This window comes from Centroberyx affinis, unplaced genomic scaffold, assembly GCF_046629955.1.
Source record: "Centroberyx affinis isolate AG114_WGS23_722 - 3 ecotype Tasmania unplaced genomic scaffold, CSIRO-AGI_Caff_v1 ptg000367l_1, whole genome shotgun sequence".
NCBI classification, from domain to species: Eukaryota; Metazoa; Chordata; class Actinopteri; order Beryciformes; family Berycidae; genus Centroberyx; species Centroberyx affinis.
Window position 1 is genome coordinate 237,501 of NW_027279038.1, and position 19,081 is coordinate 256,581.

The 19,081-nt window shown below is 43.1% G+C and overlaps 1 protein-coding gene across 7 annotated transcripts in view; it reads left to right on the plus strand.

The window, feature by feature from the left end:
• Positions 1 to 19,081, plus strand: part of baz2ba (bromodomain adjacent to zinc finger domain, 2Ba) — a 69,719-nt gene that overhangs the window by 19,091 nt on the left and 31,547 nt on the right. For all 7 annotated transcript variants that reach the window (XM_071515727.1, XM_071515728.1, XM_071515731.1 and 4 more), the window contains exon 3: positions 18,187 to 18,363. In XM_071515727.1, coding sequence (XP_071371828.1) covers positions 18,189 to 18,363 — 175 coding nt within the window. In that variant the 5' untranslated portion in view covers positions 18,187 to 18,188. The remainder of the gene's footprint in view (positions 1 to 18,186; positions 18,364 to 19,081) is intronic.

Genomic DNA, 19,081 nt, shown 5'->3' on the forward strand with positions numbered 1-19,081 from the left:
AGGGAAGGGAGGAGCGTTGTTCCCTGGCAGCTGTGATGATATGACATTATACTGGAAGTACAACTCTGACAATGCTTGCCATTTGTGTTGCCAAATATCATCTGGTGTAAGGCGTTTCTTACTTCCCTAAACTTTGGAAAATCAAACTTTAGTTTTCTTGATTGTGATCCTAAAGAAGCAGAATTTTTTGTCCCCTGCTCTCACCGCGTTTTCTGCTCAAATCAAGTCTGTATAAATTCCTGAAATAGCATGAGTGTATTGTCATGGCCCAATAATGCTGCATACACACACTCACATGTACATGCATAATGCCACAGTACTGCAGGTACACTTCCTATTTTTAGCGCAGAGAAGTGTGTGTGTGTGTGGGGAGGATGGAGGGGGGGGCGCATACTCTAAAGGTCAGGTGGCAGAGAGAAAAAACCGAGTGGGAACAAATGATGCACTAAGCGAATGACACTCCGAGGTCCTGCTTTAATATGTATGTATCGCAGGTTGATGGCTGATTTCATTAGCGCCTCTCATTGTTATGCATAGATTGTCCTCCTGCAGCAAAATGAATATTGTATTCACACACACGCGCACGCACACACACACACACACTCATACACACATAACATCCGCGTTTTCCAGGGAATATGTTTGGATCTTGCGGAGGGCTTGAAGAAAAGGTTGATGTTTCTACGGGCTGTTATCTGTGTCGGCCATAATTAAAACAATTTACAGTGCTGTCGTTTTAACACAGGTCTTCGGCGCTCCTGTGGACAATTCCTGTCGGGTAGTTGGTGTGATTATTTAAGGGTCTTTGTTGATATTAGAGCGAATTATTTTCTTAGCGGAAAAGGAAAGCTATCTTTGTTTAAACAACTTGAACAGAATAAGTCTACTCGTGTGTGAGGGTTCAGCTTACATCACTTCAATTTACCTAAGTCTGTGTGTGTGTGTGTGTATGTGTGTGAGAGGGAGAAAGAAAGAGTCTGTACATGAACACACATTTAAGAGTGCATACCCATTAGCATATGTGTTTATGCGAGTGTGTGTGTGTGTGTGTGTGTGTGTGTGTGTGTGCTCGTCCTGCTCATAGAGAGTGCATATGGTGAGTGTGTGAAAATGCCTGGCCGCCTCATTCTAATCCTCCAAGTTGACTGTGTTTCAGCAGGAATTCCAGTCCTTAGTGGGACATGAGCAAATGTTCTGCGTGAGATATTAATAGCTATTGTGGGCGGAAAGGGAAAATGCTTCTGCATTTTTCCATATGTTTTGTAAGGAAACAGTCCAGATGGATTATCTCTTGGTCTGGAGCTTTCTCTTGCCTCAACCAGCTCCAAGTCCAAGTGGCGTTGGGCTTGCCAGGGACACACACACACACGCACACATACACACACATGCGCCCACACCCCTCCCGTCTGAAGTACAACAAGCTATTACTGATTAACATGTCTCATCTCACTCAGCTCAAAACCCCATTCTAATTCCTTTTCCACCTTACTCTTATTTTTAAATCCTGGATGATGTGACTATCTTTCTTCCTAACATACCTCACGTTCCTCACAATGACAGAGATATGTTTGTCGCCTTTCTATTTGTTGCCTGAGAAACCATGTTGGCTTGTCTTCTCACATTTCACACTTGGTTTCATCCCCTTAACCCCTGCGCTCAGCCTGGATGGGCTGCCTGACCTCTTGAGTCATGGATGTTAGAGACTCATCGGCATCACAAGGGCCACGGTTAGGTTTTATTTTGCCCAGTGATTGTAAGCACGGACGGAGTGAGCTTGTTTGGATCATGGATGAAAAAATAAATCCCTGACATATTCTTTGTCACCATATTCCTTTTGTGTCCATTCCAAACTTTAATTTCCAAGCCATTTGTCCGGTCTTTTTTAAAATTCTTTCTGTGGATTTCTGTTCCAGTGTTCATTGTCCTTGTGAGCATCATAGTCTCCAGTATCTGAGGAGGTGTCAAGTATTTAAACATAGAGGTTCATACATGCCCTTGCACCTTTATGCGGAAAGACAAAGCAAAACACCCACACTCACTCCTTCATTCCTGAGCGTGCACGCACACACACACACACACACACATACACACACACACACACACACACACACACACACACATTCCTTGGTGTGACAGGACGTCACATATTCGGAGATTCACAGCAGGCTGGCATTCCAGGACAGCAGAGAAGAGATAATGTCAGTGCGCTGCTGGTTAACTCACTGTTTTATCCTGTTTCTGGGCCACAAGGCGTGAAGGGTGTCTGTTTATTACACACACACACACACACACACACACACACACACACTCAAACAGTCACACATACCACGTACCACACACACGCACCACTTACACAGACCGCTCTGCCTCCCCCAGCCTGTTAGACGACAAAGTCTATAAAAAAAACAAGTGACAAAAGATGGCACAAAAGATGCCCATGGATATGGCTGCCAGTACAGACAATAGCTTTGTGGGATCATGTTTGGATGCATCTTTTTATCAAACATGTTTTTTTTCTGGAATCAGGAAGTGTGCCACACTGACTGACAGGATGTAGGATGATGTCGTGTTGGCGTCTGAATCATACTTGGCGTTCTTGGAGGTCATAGTCCCCTAAAATAGCTGTTTTGCGTATTACTGTGGAACGCATTGCTATCGCAGCTGTTTAAAGGGCAGGCTTTGCGAAAGCGTTGATTCCAGAGTGGTGAATTCATAAACCAGTCGTGCAATATTTAAATGAAGAAATCACGAAATTCACCTAGTCAGCAGCAGGGAAAAAAAAGAGCTTCCCCTCCAAACCGCCTACACTGCTTTCAGCCTTGTTGTGACTTGTTTGTCTGTCGTTGCGGAGGATTTCTGCTTCTTCCAGAACAATTGCACTTAAAAACTCCCAGCTCCAGAGGATGGGGGCTGGTTACACAGCAACAGAACAGAGGTAAAAAAAACACAAAAACACAAGTGGAGCCGATGAGAACGAAAGTGGAAAATACTCCCTCTCCCACCTCGATCTATCTCTCTCTCTCTCTCTCTCTCTCTCTCCCTCTCTCTCTCTCTCTCTCTCTCTCTCTCTCTCTGTATGCATGTCAGGTGCGTGCATGCTGTTGTTACTTTCATCACTGGTGTGTGTTGTCATGTGCAGCTGTTTGCTCTCCAGTTAGTGTGCTGTGTAGTGAGTTAGTGGAGCTACGGCAGTGTGGAGCTTCTCTTCACTGGGAGCTTCTCTCTGATTTATTCTTAACATCTGTCTTTGGCAGGTGTGTGGAACCAAGAGGTCCTCTCTCTGAGCCTGTGATATAGCTATCATTGTGGGCAGCGCGCATGTGTGTGTGTGTGTGTGTGCAAAACAACAGAGAGAGAGAGGGCCTCCCTCCACCTCCACCCCTCCTTGGGATGAGTCATATTTGAGCCCTGTGTAATCCAAGCCTGTGTTTCATGTGTGTGAACAGACAGACCCTGAACAGTGGTCTTGGTCCTGACTCCCTCTGGGGCACTGAGTGGGTGAGACACGGCTATCAACAACAGGCCCAGGCAGCTTTGGTTTCAGCCTCACCACATGAGGAATCCACTCATCGTGACATAGGCACAGGCACACACACACCAATAGACACACACACAGACACAAGGATACACATACGCACACAGGGCAGAGGCTATTATTTGTCCCCCTCCACAGCTCCTCCTTAAATAATATCAGGTAACAAAGGAGGCTGATGTAAGCTCTGTGATTGGTTCAACTATAAGGAAGTGTTAGGATCCAGAGGATGGGCCAGTGGATATAGTTTCACATGAAAAGATACTGTGACACAACGGTGGCGCTCAGTCTGAGACAGGGAACTATGTGTGTATGTGTGTGTGTGTGTGTGTGTGTGTGTGTGTGTGTGTGTGTGTGTGTGTGTGTGTGTGTGTGTGTGTGAGTTTGTGTTTATGGTCACGTGTGTGTATCTACCTGCCAGAGTGTGATTGCAGTGCAGACGTTGCAGCGGTGTCAAGGTTGGATTTGACACAGTCAACAATGGAGGCTCAAATATTTTGACTTTTTATATGAAATCACACCGGCGAAGTGTGGTGCCACAGGAAATAGGGCCATGTCACAGGAAAAAAAGGAGCTCTATTCTGTTGGATATTCCATGTTTCAAAGCACTCCACTGCGGGTGTGACAGACGCTTTTAAAGGCACAGCTGGACTTTTAAAAGGGTCTTTTACATTTGTCCCCAGGGGGAAAAAGAGGTTCCAGGACAGAACTGCAGAAAGGTGATATGGGTAAAATGTTAAAGTGAAGCCGTTTCCTTATGACACTCATTCACCGTTGACTTATACGTAGGGATAAAAGTGTTCGGCTGCATGTTATCACACGCTGGAAAATCAACTGCAGAAAATCACTGTTAGAGTAAAGAAACCATTACAGAAATACATTTTTGAGGAAAAGATTCTGTTCACAATGTTAGATTCATTTTGAGAAGCCAAGCAAGAATAACGTTCAGTTCCTAGATATGTCTTGACCTGATTTTGTCATTTGACAATGATGAAAAGCTAGGTAAAGGCCTAGAAACAAGAAGACCAGGATTGGACAATGGTATTATCACATTGTGAACATCATTCATGGCATCAGTATTGGGAGCAGCTTTTTTTCCCCAGAACTGCTTTGAATCAGACATCAAGAAAACAGAGCAGAAAGAAAGAGCAAACCACGTGAAAGTAACGTGCTGCCTTGAGGCAAACTGTAGTGACCACCATGTTCTGCAGTGCTGGTCCCATCTCAGTTCAATGAATTGTGGATTTCCTTAAATCTTGACTCTGTCTTGTGATTTCAGCCCAGGCAGAGATTTGTTGTATAGCCTACATTATATTATAGATACACAATGGCCCTGTGAGTCTTTGTGTAGTACAAGTAACTTGCTTCCTGTGCTACCAGTCTATCTTTGGTTTATTAGCATTTCATTATTAAATCTTGCATTTTACAGTCGACGAAATACAAAAATACAAAATAGGTGTTTGGATTTGGTTCACTATGATTGAAACATAGGAAGATGTTTCTCCTTTCTGTTTTTCCCAACTCGCGTCTGCCTGTGTGTGTATGTTTGGCAACAAGACACACTGACATACTGTGTAATTCACACAAGTGCATTTCAGATGAAAACCCCAATTCAGCACACACTCATGCCTACTCTTCCTGTACTATCAAAGAACAAATAATCTATTTTCACAAATGTGCATGGATCAGTGGAGCTCAAAGTGAAGCTGATTAATGGCAGCCTTTTCCAGCTCCTGATGCATCCTGAATTGGCATTTTGCTTTGATTTATCACCTAAAAATTCAAAAACAAGTGGAATCCAGCTTTGTTCTAGTTACCTGCTTGTCAGCAGTGAGCATTTTGCCAAGTTTTGTAATAATTGTGTTTTCTATGACTGTCAAGGATACAGACAACACCTAATCTTTTAGCACACCTTTTCTTGGGAAAACAAAGGGTTTGGAGTAGAAGTATGTTTCATGTTAGTGTAGTCTGGCACATCTAACCAGACAAAGCTATTTTTGACCAGTGTCTATAGATCAGTTTCATTGTTTGCAAACATTGCCGCACATGTGCACAAAGTGGTGGCAGAAAACAACATTGCAGCGCTTCATGTTTTTGGTGCCAGTAAGCGTCTCAGTGCTTAGCTAGCCAGATAAATGTACAAACAATCAAATGGCTTGTCGAGACACTTGGTTTGATTAATACAGTAGTTTATCAGCACGAGACAGAGAAAGTTACGCTAACAAACTTACCCTGAGTGATGGATCCAACCTGACAGAACCATTCTCCCTTCTGTCCTGTTGGTGGATTTACGACACGACTAAATGGCTTAGCCTCCAGTGGACAGATATCTACAGTATGTGTATCTAGTTGAGAAACCTAGTGGATATACAAAAGAAAAACTGAAGGCATACCGGTTGCTAGATGCCTGTAATTATGTTGTATGTGGTCATGTTCAGGATTAGAGTTCCTGTTAATGAGCTAGTTACTAATAGATGAGGAAGACAAGCCTAACCCTAACTCTTGCTGACGTCTAAAATTTCACTAACTTTTTGGGGCATCTTGTTGGTGTTTGGTTCATGCCCTCCATGCTTATGTTACTATCATCTTAATTTAGACCATATGTCATAGATGTGGCACGTAGTTGTCCAGATGTGTGTTGGTGTGTTGGATGCAGATTTCTCCATGTATTGCTGTCAGTTACTGGCAAAATCCTTATCTGCTATGAAATCCACACAACACAACATTTTTATTGTCTTCTTTATTACTTTACAGTTTAGATTCCTGTCTCTCCTAGATGTGTCACTGTTTGTTTTGCCAGCAGACGCCTGTCGCCTACAGCATATAGGCGTCGTAAACATGAAATCGACAGAAAATGTTCTATCTATTGAAGAAACAGAAAACTAAGATCACATCGTGACCATATTCAAGTGCTTACCTCATCAGATAGTCGGCCAAATGTGCTTACAATCTCCAAAACAGCAAAATCCAAAACACTTTGGCACTGTCTCAACTACAGCTACTAGGAACAGGAACTCAAGTCGGCAATCCAAAGGAGTTTCTCTACCAGTGATCCTTGCAACTATCAATTACATGGAATTAAGATGACTCCTCTTTATTTTTATCAAGAAATCATGCAAATAAAAAACCAAACATTTATATTTAAAGTCGTTGTAAAATTCAGTGTTGTAGTTACACATAAGCATCTTAACACACCATGAAAGTTATTCCTCTACAGAAAGAGAGGTATATAAAGGTTGCACTTGCTTCCCTATACACCATTATGGGGTGCTATCTCACTGAATGTAAAAACACCCAAGTAGTCAATCAGCACTGTCTGCAGGCCAGTAGGGATTACCACCACAGGTTCAAACACATGACAGTCAATTTGGACATGTGCAGTTCAACACTGACTTCATGAAAACCTTAGTCACTTAACCCGACAAACCAACATGTAGATGCTTGCCACCGCTGCTGCCAAGCCTTACAAAAGGGACGTGTCTAACGAGCAAGTGGACAGTGTCGTCACACGACATCACGGGAGCTCAGGATGGGGAGAACCACAAACATGCAGTGGCAGGTTTGAAAAAAATGTGATGAGATTGTTGAAGATTTGCACTTGACACTGCCTTCCTCTCTGTCTAGAGCCGTAGCGTGGGAGTGAATGCCAGGCTTTATTTGTCTGGAATTTCCTGCTCAGTTCATCAGTAAAGGTTGAACAGATTTACTAACTGTCACTGTTAGTTTGCAAAGACTTAGCTGTGATATTTCATTATAAAACCTACGCAAGTATAACATTTGCTCACTTCTCTGCTTCGGCTGCATTTTGTGATTCTTGTGTAATATGGATGTAAATCAGTGCTAGATGTTGAGTCTTATGTGTTTGTGTGTGTGTGTGTGTGTGTGTTCATATGTATGTGTGTGTGTGTGTGTGTGTGTGTGCGTATGTGTTTTTTGTAACAGTACAAAGATGTCCCAAGGGTCTTTTCCCTATTCTCATTACAAATGCTAATGTCACATTAATGAAATCGGCTTAGTTTAAGGTTTATAGCGTAGCCTACACTGAGAGATTTGGCCTTGACACTTCCCACATATTTCAAGTTGAATCATATTTTTTTCCTGTGGGCATACTATTCTAAGTTATTCTAAAATGCACTGGCCCTAAGTGAAACTTTGGGCGAAAAGTTTCGAGCACGAATGCCAAGCTTTGTCATCGTTGTAAATTGTGGAGCTGCTGCCTGCCGGCTGCCCGGCTTCTGAAGGAGGCTGTTAGCTTAGCTACAGCAGTAATGGCCTCAATGAGAGGCTGGCTAATGTAAACATTGTGTTAGTGTGCTAGCAGCGGTTTGTGGAGTCACTAGCTGTTAATCATTGCTCAACAGAGAGTTTGTCAGGCACAACAACATGCCAGAGAATTAATCACGGCTATAGATCCCTGGTTTTATGGAGAGGACATTTTAACTGCTATGTTTCTAATCATTAGGCTTTCGCAGTAAGCACATAATATCAGCAACCAAGGCTCCAAGGGTCAAATGTAGATGTGAGGAAACTACAGCTTTAAGATTTACACCTCCAAATGCATTTTTTTTTACCATCTAAAATAAAAGTGATAGGACATTTACTTGATCAGTGATTCATAATGTCAGAGTGACTGGAAAACATTATTTCAAAAAAGCTTGCAATTTAGATATAAATCCCAATGATTTTTGTGTTTTTGTTTTTTTCCCCCCTGTTGCTTTTTACTTTAGCCATCAATCCCTAGTCATTTCTCTGACTTGAGTCTGATGGGTAGCATCTAACCTTTCACTAATGTTTTACTCGTGCCTCAGTGTGGCATTTTGGAAATACTAAGACATTCAAAGCTTAAACTGAGAAGAGAATGTTCTTGGTAATTAAAAGGCAATTTTCTAAAATTGATTAGATTATGCTAATCAAGGGAGATAATATCTTAAAAGCGGTGTGAGAAAGGGAGATAGAGGGAGTGGGAAGAGAGGAAAGGAGTGACAGTCCAGCCGCCATTACAAGCTGCTGATTTCTGCAGAGTGCTTCATAAAATGTCAGAGCGCTTCTCCCTGAGCAAGACACTGAAAAATGGCAGCGCTGTGATGCGCTGGCACCTCACCTGCTGCACTGTGTGTGCGTATGTGTGCATGGGTGTATGCGTGCATGCGTGTCTGTGTGAGTGTGTGTGCGTGCGTGCGTGTGTGTGCATGCGCGTGTGTGTACATCTGTGTGTGTGTGTGTGTCCATGCTGGCCTCCCTCCCATGTTGCAGTGAAGCAGAACAGAGTGGCTGACTGCCCGCTGCTTTGCCTCCCTCTCTGTCAATACAACACTATTCTCTTCCAGCCAGTCATTTTCACATGTTTAACATTAAGTAAAGCATCAATTTGAACAGAGTAATACAAATGATTGACATATTGAGTTTAATGCTTGTGGATTTTCTCTCATCAGAGCTTATGTTGCCAGATTGTTGTTCTGAGGCTATTCAATATCTTTTAAGACTTTCATCTGATTTCAATACGCGAATACACACTGCAGCACTGGATCGTGCAGCACTGTAAACACCAAACATTTTTTTTGTTCAAATAGACTGATACCTGATGTCAGGCACATATTTACCTTCATGTGCAGTGTAGCATTTCTCCGTGTCTGAAACAGAAAGCCAAGCTCTTTTAATGGAATCAGTATTACACAATGTTTCAGGCCCAGGTGTTATGAATGTATTGGGATTGGGAAGGACATAAAAAGAGATGCGAGGAGAGTAAGAGTAAAAGGAGTAGACAGAGAGAGAGGGAATGAGGGAAAGGTGTTGAGGTAGATGCGGGGACAGAAGAGATGACAAACAGGCATCAAACCAGAGATGTGTGCAGGATTTTATTTAGCAATGTTACTGTAACAGCTGTGTGAGCTCATTATTTCAGCACTGGGCAACTGGTGGCCCACAGGTTTTTTTTCTGTATGTGCACTCACAGAAACCAGGGAACTAAAACACTTCTAATAGTGATTTTAGGACAATTATGATTCTGCAATTTGTATGAATTTAGTATCATTGGAAAGATAAGATATAATTTTCCCTAAATGCTCTTCCAGGGTTTGGTGTGACCTCAACGCATGTCAGATGCAAAAGATATTAGAAGATCATGTGGTCACATGTTAGGGAGTTGTTTTAGGGTCCTGGAATCTGTGAGAACAATTTCACACAATGAAACAGTGACTTGTTGAAGATTAAGCAAGGTCTTTTGAAATGTTATGGCTAATATTTTGAATTAATATGGATTGCTAATATGTTTGGTCATTTCTGCCCATACAATAAGCATAAATCTGTGTGTAACTACAATGGTTCAACCCAAGAAAAAGTTTTTTGTTTCACTATAAAGCAGAATCAAATTGAATTTAATTGTCACACAGAATATGTAACACTGTAGCAATTGTAAACCTATAAACATTTAATAGGATATCTCTATTCCAGACTCTTCTTGTGCCATAGATGACACAGTGTTCTCCTGCATTAGCTATGTTAAATCCATATTTTATTTTGTAGATTTCATTACAGTAAGTCCACTGACTTATAATTCTGCTCTTTCAAAGAACACACTGTGTGTTCTAGGAACAGTAGCAAACAAGGCTGTTGTAGTTGGTAATCATGAATGAGCTATTTGTGCCTCACAATGGGCATCTGAATTCCATCACATTTGCACAGTGATATCAGTTATCTCTTGCAAGTAAAAATGCAGTTCAACAGAAATGACTGTAAATGGTTTCTTCCCATGGAAAGGGACAGAGGGGGCTCCAGTGAATGCTTAAGCCAGGCTTGCCGCTCTCTGGATATTCCATTGTTCTGTCAATGTCAGTTTGTTTTGCGTTTTGACATGCATGTCATCTGCATTATGCATATCTTAAGTATTGTGCGCTCTCTCTCTCTTTTTCTTTCTCTCCCTCCCTCTCTCTCTCTCTCTCTCTCTCTTTCTCTCTCAATTTATCTCTCTATCTCTTTTTCTCTCCCTGTCCTTTTTTTTTCTTTTTCCCATTCTGTCTGAATCTTTATCCTCCCCCATTCTCTACCTCGCTATGCCCACTTCCATGATTGGAGTGGCCGAAATACAATACCTTCTGATGCTATTTCCCATTGTTCAGTTTTATGTACTCTTTGTTCCTTATATTTCTTTAAATCTGTGCAGTTTGCACAATAAGGGATATGCTTCTGGCCTGCACCTGCAGATTAAAACAGTAAACCACACTTGGATATTCCATGGTTTAAATCAGAAATGTACACTACAGTTTTTTACAATTGGTTTCACTCAATTTTCACAACAGAGTTTCAAAGTGCAAAACTCTTGTATGCAAAATGCTTCACTCCTGATTTTGAGAAAAATCACATACAGAATGCAAAATAAAAATAAATGAGGTAGTACATCATGCAAAAGTTTTATCCCAGCATCAGAACATTGGATTTGTTCCTTGGTTAATTTTAGTCCTTGCTGAATTTTTATAAAAGAAAATGTTAATTATAAAATAATGCCGTCACACAAAAAATAATTCTCAGTGGTCAGATGCAATGGTCATTTTCTAATATTTACATTATCTAAATAGCACTGAGCAAAAGGTTTTCAACTCCAGTTGTAATCATTTTTTAAATTATGTACAGTGAACATATTGTACAAGGCAAAGTGAATGTCCATCCTGATGTAAGAAAAACCTCCAAAAATGAAGTTGTTTCCAAAACACAAAATTTATGCAAAATGAGATAAAACACATTCAGTGATTGTAGCTTATGGCATCAATTTGATGCCTACATTCTCTGTTCTGCAAATCACCAAAGCATGAGATATTTTGGTCACTATACTGAAAGCAGTATTTATTAGTTGTAAGTAATGAGACACGATTGAAAATGTGTGTTTAGTCAACTGTTTAATAATAAGTACTGGGACATTCTTATGTGGAGGGTGAAATCTGAGAAGTGAGGTTGTGATTTAGAGTTGTGCACTTTGTATCTAAGCACAGTATTTTGGGGTCTTAAGTTAAGATTTTGGCAAGTCCCTTTGGCTCTCAGCATTAAGAGTTTTGCGCAAAATTGAAAATTGAGCCAAAGCAATTGTAAAAAACTGTAATAATCTGTAGTCTAAATGGTAATTAACTTTAACAGGCATTAGCTTACCATTCATCTTGCCCATGTATCGTGCGTGTGTGCGCGCGCATGCGCGCACGCGCGCACTGGGGAATGAAGAAGGGAGAAATAAAGGGAGAATGCATAATATGCATACAATGTAAATGCGTGATTGAGTGTGTGCGTAGATTTCTGCATGTTTTTATGTGACTGTGTGTGTGTGTGTGCGTGTCTGCCTGTGTGTGGATACACGGGCACAGGTTTTTTTTTTCATAACTTTTTTCCTAAGGACTGGGATGTGTTATTCTGTGCTTACAAACTGCTCCAGAGTCATTATGGACTCTTGTAGACATATGCAGCCAGTGTGCAGTATGCAGCCAGCATAAGCAGATCTGGTTTGGTCTGAAGAGAAACTGTAATGAGCAGTGAGACTGGCTGATGAGTGTGAGTGGCTAGCAGAGGGAGAAGGGCAGATTCATCAGGGATGATTGCCTGATGCACACTTCTGGTTTTTTGATGTGAAGACCCTGCTAGGTTACCATGGGGAGAATAATTAGCTTTGGCTGGATGCAGATGCGAATGAGCGTAAGAGATGGGAATTTTCTTATTGAGCTTACTTTATGATAGTTAGAATTGTGCACACGGGTGTGTGTGTATGCAAAAATACACACTCACACACACACACACACACACACAAACACACACACACAAAATAGACTCAGGCAGAAGCACACACACACACACACAAACACACACAAAATAGACTCAGGCAGAAACACACACACATGCACACACACACAGCCGGCTCATTCTCTTCTATTTATGGCCAGGAAATGGGACTAGTGCTATGTCTGGTTGAGCTGAGTAACACTATTCTGTCACACATAGGTTTGACATCAAACACAAGTGACAAGCCTATCCTATTCGTCTCCACCGAGTCATCACCATGTCCCAAAATCACATTATTGTCAGTGGGAACCCAGCAGAGACGGATGGTGAGTAGGGGTGTTGATTCCAGCCTGTGGCATCTACAGTATGTTCGCAAAGGCAAATAAAGCCATTTGGCAAGAGCTGATATCCTGTCGTTTCAAAAATATACAGCATGCGTGTGGCATGACTTTTGGCTTAAGATTTTATTTAAAGCGTCTTACAGTGACATGGGTGCATGTGTGCGTGTTTTGACTGGGTCCAGCAAATATTGAAGCTGGAAACGTTTCAATGCTAATGCCATGCTTTACTATTTGAGACACACAGGACCATATCATTACCTTTTTGCCCTGGCAGGCAGTAAGCAGCTCCAGTGTGGTAAGCTCCAGTGTTACATGGAGGCAGGCAGGCAGACAGGCAGGCAGTAGTGGTGTGGCTGTAATAAGACCTGTGGCCAGCACCGCTGCCAAGGCTAGCCAAGGCGGGGTGAGAGATGGTGCCCATCCCCTACATGCCCTGCTCTGCCATCTGTCACTGGGCAGGAGCGGAGCAGAGGGAGGGGTCTGAGTCACTCTAGTTGTTGTCACCTAGATAGGCCACACTGGGGCATGCTGTCTCTTTGTATGCCATTCAGGACTTGGCTCAATCCACTGTCACTTCACAAAGTATTTCTGCGGTTCTGCAACTAATATCAGCACTTATTCCATTCTCAGTCGGGCCTAATAGATTGAATGACGTGAAGTTTCTGAACAAATGTTTCAGTGTTGATTTTTTTATTTCCTGAATCGAAATGAATTTGACACAAGCCTTGGTCCAAATTGTCAGAATTTGCTACAGTCAGTTTATAAGTTAGCTATACTACTACTGTTATTACTGTTCAGTGATGAATTCTGCTGCTAGCATGATATCAACCACTGTCTCTTTAAGTTTTCGAAGTCAACGTTTGACACTGGACAAAGGTTGTCACTTCATTTTTGCCAAGATGCCTGGTTATGTCATTTCCTGGCTGGCGGAGTGCAGGGAGGGGAGGGGAGGGGAGGGGAAGGATGAAGGGAGGAGGGGATGAGGGGAGGAGAAAAGGGGTCAAGGAAGCTTGTGCGTGCGCTCTGCTATAAGCAAGATGATCTGGCTCAGTTAGTGTTCATTGCAAACAAGCATGCAAAGTACAAACATGCACATCCATATGCGCATGTCGTGCCTGCAAGAGCACACTCGCACAAACAAACATGAAGAAGGAGAGAAAGAGAGAGAGAGGGAGAGAGAGAGAGAGAGAGAGAGAGAGAAAGAGAAAGTTAAAACAATAGATCTGTGCTGCACAAGGTCAGAATTAAAAGATGTTCTGGCAGATCCAGTCAGGGTCAATGATCTCACTTACTCGCACACACACAACTGCAACCAAAAGTACCTCACTGTACTGTGTGTGTGTGTGTGTGTGTGTGTGTTTGTGTCTGGCCACATCAGTGCCTTTCAGTAATAAGTGATTTATGGGGACTGACAGACAAACACAGTGTGTCACCTGGCAACCATGGCTTCAGTTAGGCCACTGGATCCAGGAATTGTCAATTTTCAGAAACTGAAAAATGGCCTTATCATTCACTGGAAATGGCAATATCATCAAAACAAATCAGTTCATTTTGTGTTGAACAATGGGTGTTGAAATTGAGTTAAAACAGTGATGACTGCCTTAGACCGGTTAAACAAAGCGTGCTGGTGTGGGATTACTCATTCTCTTCCACTTCTTTACTGGCAAAGGTGGACATTTTCTCTTGTTAGCGTCGTGGAGCAGGACAGAGCTAAATAGAGGGCAGCGTTTGACACAGCAACGGATCACAATAGAAGGCAGAGAGCAAGAGATCCAGAGGAGAGAGGGAATGTCGCGGAAGCAGTGTTGATACTGTCTTTGTCGGCTGCGGCAAGGAGAAAAAAGAAAGAGAGCTGGGAGCCACCGTGTGTCTTTGAATGGGGTCAGGGCATCATGGGGAATAATGCATTTCCCTTCTCTTGCGCCAGGCGCTCCTTCCATTAGGGCTGGAGAAGAGACATTGTGTCCACACTCTGATTACCACTGATCCATGCTGATGACTCTGTTGGCGGATTATCTCAGTTAGTATCAGCCATCTGTTACTGTGTGTATGTGTGTGTGTGTGTGTTTTTTGTGTGTGGGCGTGTGTGTGTGTGTGTGTGTGTGTGTGTGTTGAAGGAAAGAGGAGGAAAAGGGGCAGGAGGAGTGAGACACACAGGGGGTTGAATAGTTTGAGGTTGAGACACACACACACAGACACACACACACACACTTCCACACGCACACGCATCACCGGCCCATGTAAAACCGCTGCGCATGTCAGTCGGCACGATTACACATGCAACACAGACATGCAACGCCATGAACCGAACGCATGTAAGGCCACACAAAGTGAGCGGCACAGGCCATCACACCCACGCACACACACACACACACACACACACACACACACACACACTCTGTCTCTCCTTTATACGATTCTACAGCCAGCGCCGCCCGCCTTTCAGATGATGGTGACACGTGAAGGTTCCTATATGAAGGCCACATGCAATCATAAAACCGCAGCGCTGTTTATAGCTACACTATCTCCTGAAGGACCGTTGCATCCAGCCACTATTAGCTGCGTGCGCTGACAGCTGGGTGCTGTGTTGTATTTGTGGACGTGACTGTGAATCCGGTGTTGGAACACATCTTATAAATCATAGTTCAGCCATTAGCATAAATTCTCCCTCTACTTGCATCTGCGGGACCTGCTGTTTCTGGTTGCAACGCTCCGTGTTGATTGGTTGGCGTTGTTCAAGTCAAATTGATTTAGCCTTTCACGGAGATTATAACGCTTGCCTTATACCGCCGCTGTGGTGTGCCGTTAATTACCTATAAAATCAAGCTAATTCTGATGCTAAATCCATTTTAATTTCTCATAATTAAGTCAGGATTGGATCCTTAAATACCTTGGCGCTCCATTATTGTTGCAATCATTGTTGTTGCTGTGCGTTGGGTGGTACATTGCTGAGCTCAATCTTATTATTGTTATTAGATTTAATTGCGCTAAGTGATCAGTTTGTGGTTGTCGGAGGAAGATGGACTTGCCTCGCAGTCGTTTTTTCCCCCCTGTCCTTCTCCCTCTGTCTCTCATCTCAGAAAGAGGCCCTTTGAGAGATTGTGAGGAGATGAGAGGAGATGAGGGGGAGGGTAGCTATGCTTTCCACCTCTGCAAAGGAGGGATTGCTTTTTTGTTGTTTGTTAGGGGGGAAATCAATTCTGTTCACATCATCACGTTTTGACAAGGCGAGGCATTAAGTGCAGATATTGAGAAACGACAGGAATGGTTTACAGCCTGTCCTTCATCTCCTCCACTGTTTTCTTTCCGCTATTTCTTTTTTTTTTGACAAATTCAGAGCCTATTCTCTCGCTCACCCTTTTCCCCTCTCTTTCTTTCTGTCTCTCTTTTCCCGGTCTTTCTCGTTGTCTTTCTCTCTTTACCTCTCTCTCTCTTTCCCTCTCTCCCCTCTCTCTTTTTCTCTCTCCTTCTCCCTGAAAAGGTAGGGAATGATCCGCTTCACTTACCAGCTGACACCACATAAGCTTGCTCGTCCTCTGAGACATGAGCCTTTTGTTTTCATGTGCATTATGATAATTATGAAGGGCCACAGCTCCTCTCTATTTCCATCACACTTCTAATGATCCCTACTTTTTTTTTATTGTCAAGAGCAAACATCAACAAAATCACTCCTTTTTTTTTATCATGGGAAGGAATCCTCGCTTTTTTCACCTTTTTTTTTTCCCTCACCTGACATTTAAAGGGTGACAGTAGAAGTAAAGGAGCGGAAAGTGTGACAGCCGTTAATGCAAGAAAATGTGGCAAAAAAGATAAGAGTTTTGGTGAGATTACAATAAAGAACTTCATCTGCACTCGACCAGAAATTATTTCTGCTCACTAATAACGTTCATTCATTCGGTGCTCTAGTTGATAATTTGGCTCTTTAACCCACATCTTGTCACCTTGCATGAGAGGCCTTCCTAAGGACCTTTGACCTTGCTCATAATTACACACCCGCCATCTTTTCACTGCAGCAATGGCAGTCATGGCTGCCCAAGTCCGATGGCACACCAGCCTCCTCCCCGTGGACTGCAGCAGGTTTTCTTGTCATCCGCGCCTCTCCCTCTCTCTCCCTCTCTCTCCCTCTCTCTTGTCAGTGTTGCTCCTGGCGAAAGGCTGATACTTGATATTCAGAGGATAGCAGCTTTTGTCTCAGAGATTTAATCAGTGGCTCTGCTCCCACTGCAGAGAAGAGAGGGAGGAGGGGGCGAGGGGGGGTGGTGGGGGGGTGGGGGGGCAGGAGAGAGGGAAGGAAAGAGACGGAGGCAGAGACTGTTTATGTGTAATGACACAATAACAAAGCCTGCCTGTAAAACACAATCTGCAAACTGTGCTTTTGAAGGGGATTTTCAGTCCTGGATTAGTGTCAGGCAGAGGGATATGGAGAAAGAGGGGAGAGAAAGAGTCAGGTTGACGTGATAGACAGGGGAGGTGATTTTATGTGTGTGTGCTCTGTACGCATGTGTGTGTGTGTGTGTGTGTGTCGAAGCTGTTTTGTTTTTATTCGAGTGTGCAAGTTAGCAGATGTGTGGGCATAGGCGTATTGTGGTCTTGCTTGTTAGCAAAAGGGGATTAGAGTTAAATAATGTGAGTAAAATATTTGGCTGCAGAATGGCCAAATGTTTCTTGTGAGGGCTTATGTTGTTGGTTGGTTGATAATGGCTGGCATGGTGACTCTGTGAGGCTGATAATGGAAACCTACCTAGTGGTTAATGCACCATCATCTAAAAGCCTCCCCATTTAGTTCTAGTTTCAACAGAAAGGACGCCAGGAGCAAAGTCTCTTTAAAGGCCTCAATAAAGCTCTTGAATGTAAATGAAATTCTTTTTTAAAGAGAGTGTAAAGGGATCTCGGTTGTCAAACACAGGTGTGTGTGTGTATGTGTGTGTGTGTGTGTGAGAGAGAGAGAGAAAGAGAGAGAGAGAGAGAGAGAGAGAGAGCTTGAGTGTGCGTGTGTGAGTTTGTGTGCCTGTGTGTGTGTGTGTCAGAGAGAGAGAGACACATAGAAAAGTAAAAAGTGTGTTATTTGTCCATTTTGTTTGGTATTTCGCATTTTTCAAACTTTCAAACAGACCACTTCAAACTCACTAGAAATGCATTCACGGTAATTAGCTCACGATTACAAGTGAAGGCACTGTTGCAGAATGCATTTTCAGGTCCGGTGTTTCTTGTGTGAAACCGTAACGCTGTTTTCTTGTCCAGTACCTTAAAGATGTCATCCTCCTTCCTAGCCCATATAGAATCAATAGAGCTGGGAGCCAGTGAGCAGGGCTAAATAGAAATATTGTTCAGGGGAAGTGAGATGTGAAAGGGAGAGTGGCGGGAGATGGGTGTGTGCGTGCGTGCGTGTCTGGTGTGTGTGTGTGTGTCTGTGTGCGCGTTCACTTGTGCGTGTTGGCATATGTTGTGTATGTGTGAGGGTATGCATTTGTGTGTACGTGTGTGTAAGTGTGTGTAAGTGTGCGTGTGTGTGGGTGTGCTTTGCTATTGTAACCCTGCTGATTGGATTGTGTTTGACAGATATGGAGTCTGGAGAGCGGCTGGCCTCCCCTGCGCCCACCCTGTCTGCTGCTCGCACCTCCTCCCCTGCGGCCTCCTCCTCCTCCTCTTCCTCCTCTTCGTCATCCCCTGCTCCCCACTCCAAGAGCAGCCTGGCCCCCAGCCCCTCAGCGCTGGGATCCACCCTCAGCACCTCCGGTAAGACACACTTTTTCTCTGTCTGTCTTTCAAAAAAAAAACAAAAAAAAAACGTATGCACAAAAGAAAAATGCCAATGCACATCACTGCATTGGCATTTTTCTTTTGTGCATACGTTTTTTTTTTTTTTTTACAGTTACAGTTTCAATGTAACCATAACAACATGCCACATGTGCTCACCTTTATCTCTTGATTGCATTCAAAATCCTCCTCATTTCTTTCCCATGAAAAAAAAGACTTTCCTCCAGTATTAATTATATAGTTATTTTGCAGCCTGTGTGAATACACCTCTCTCCCAGCTACAAGCCTTTTTTTTTCCTGACAGCTTGGGTTGCAATTGAAAAGCTGCTGCATTAATGAAGCCCAAACAATTAGGGGGCTCTTTTGTGTGAGAAACACACACATGCTCCGCCATGTCTCCTGACAACCTTCAGCTCTCTGGCTCCAGCTGCCTCGGAGTCAGGCTCAGCACGACACTGGGTGTGTGTGTGTGTGTGTGTGTGCATGTGTTTGTGTGTGTGGGTGTGTGTGTGTCAGCCTCTGCCTGCATGATTTAACATTTGTCAGCCACTCAATGTTTAGTCAGCCCTGTCCAACATCCAACCTCCTTTCTATGTATTGGTCAAAGCCATTAGGCAAAGAGGGGTGTGTATATTTGTGTGTGTGTGTGTGTGTGTGTGTGTGTGTGTGTGTGTGTGTGTGTGTTTTTCAAATATCT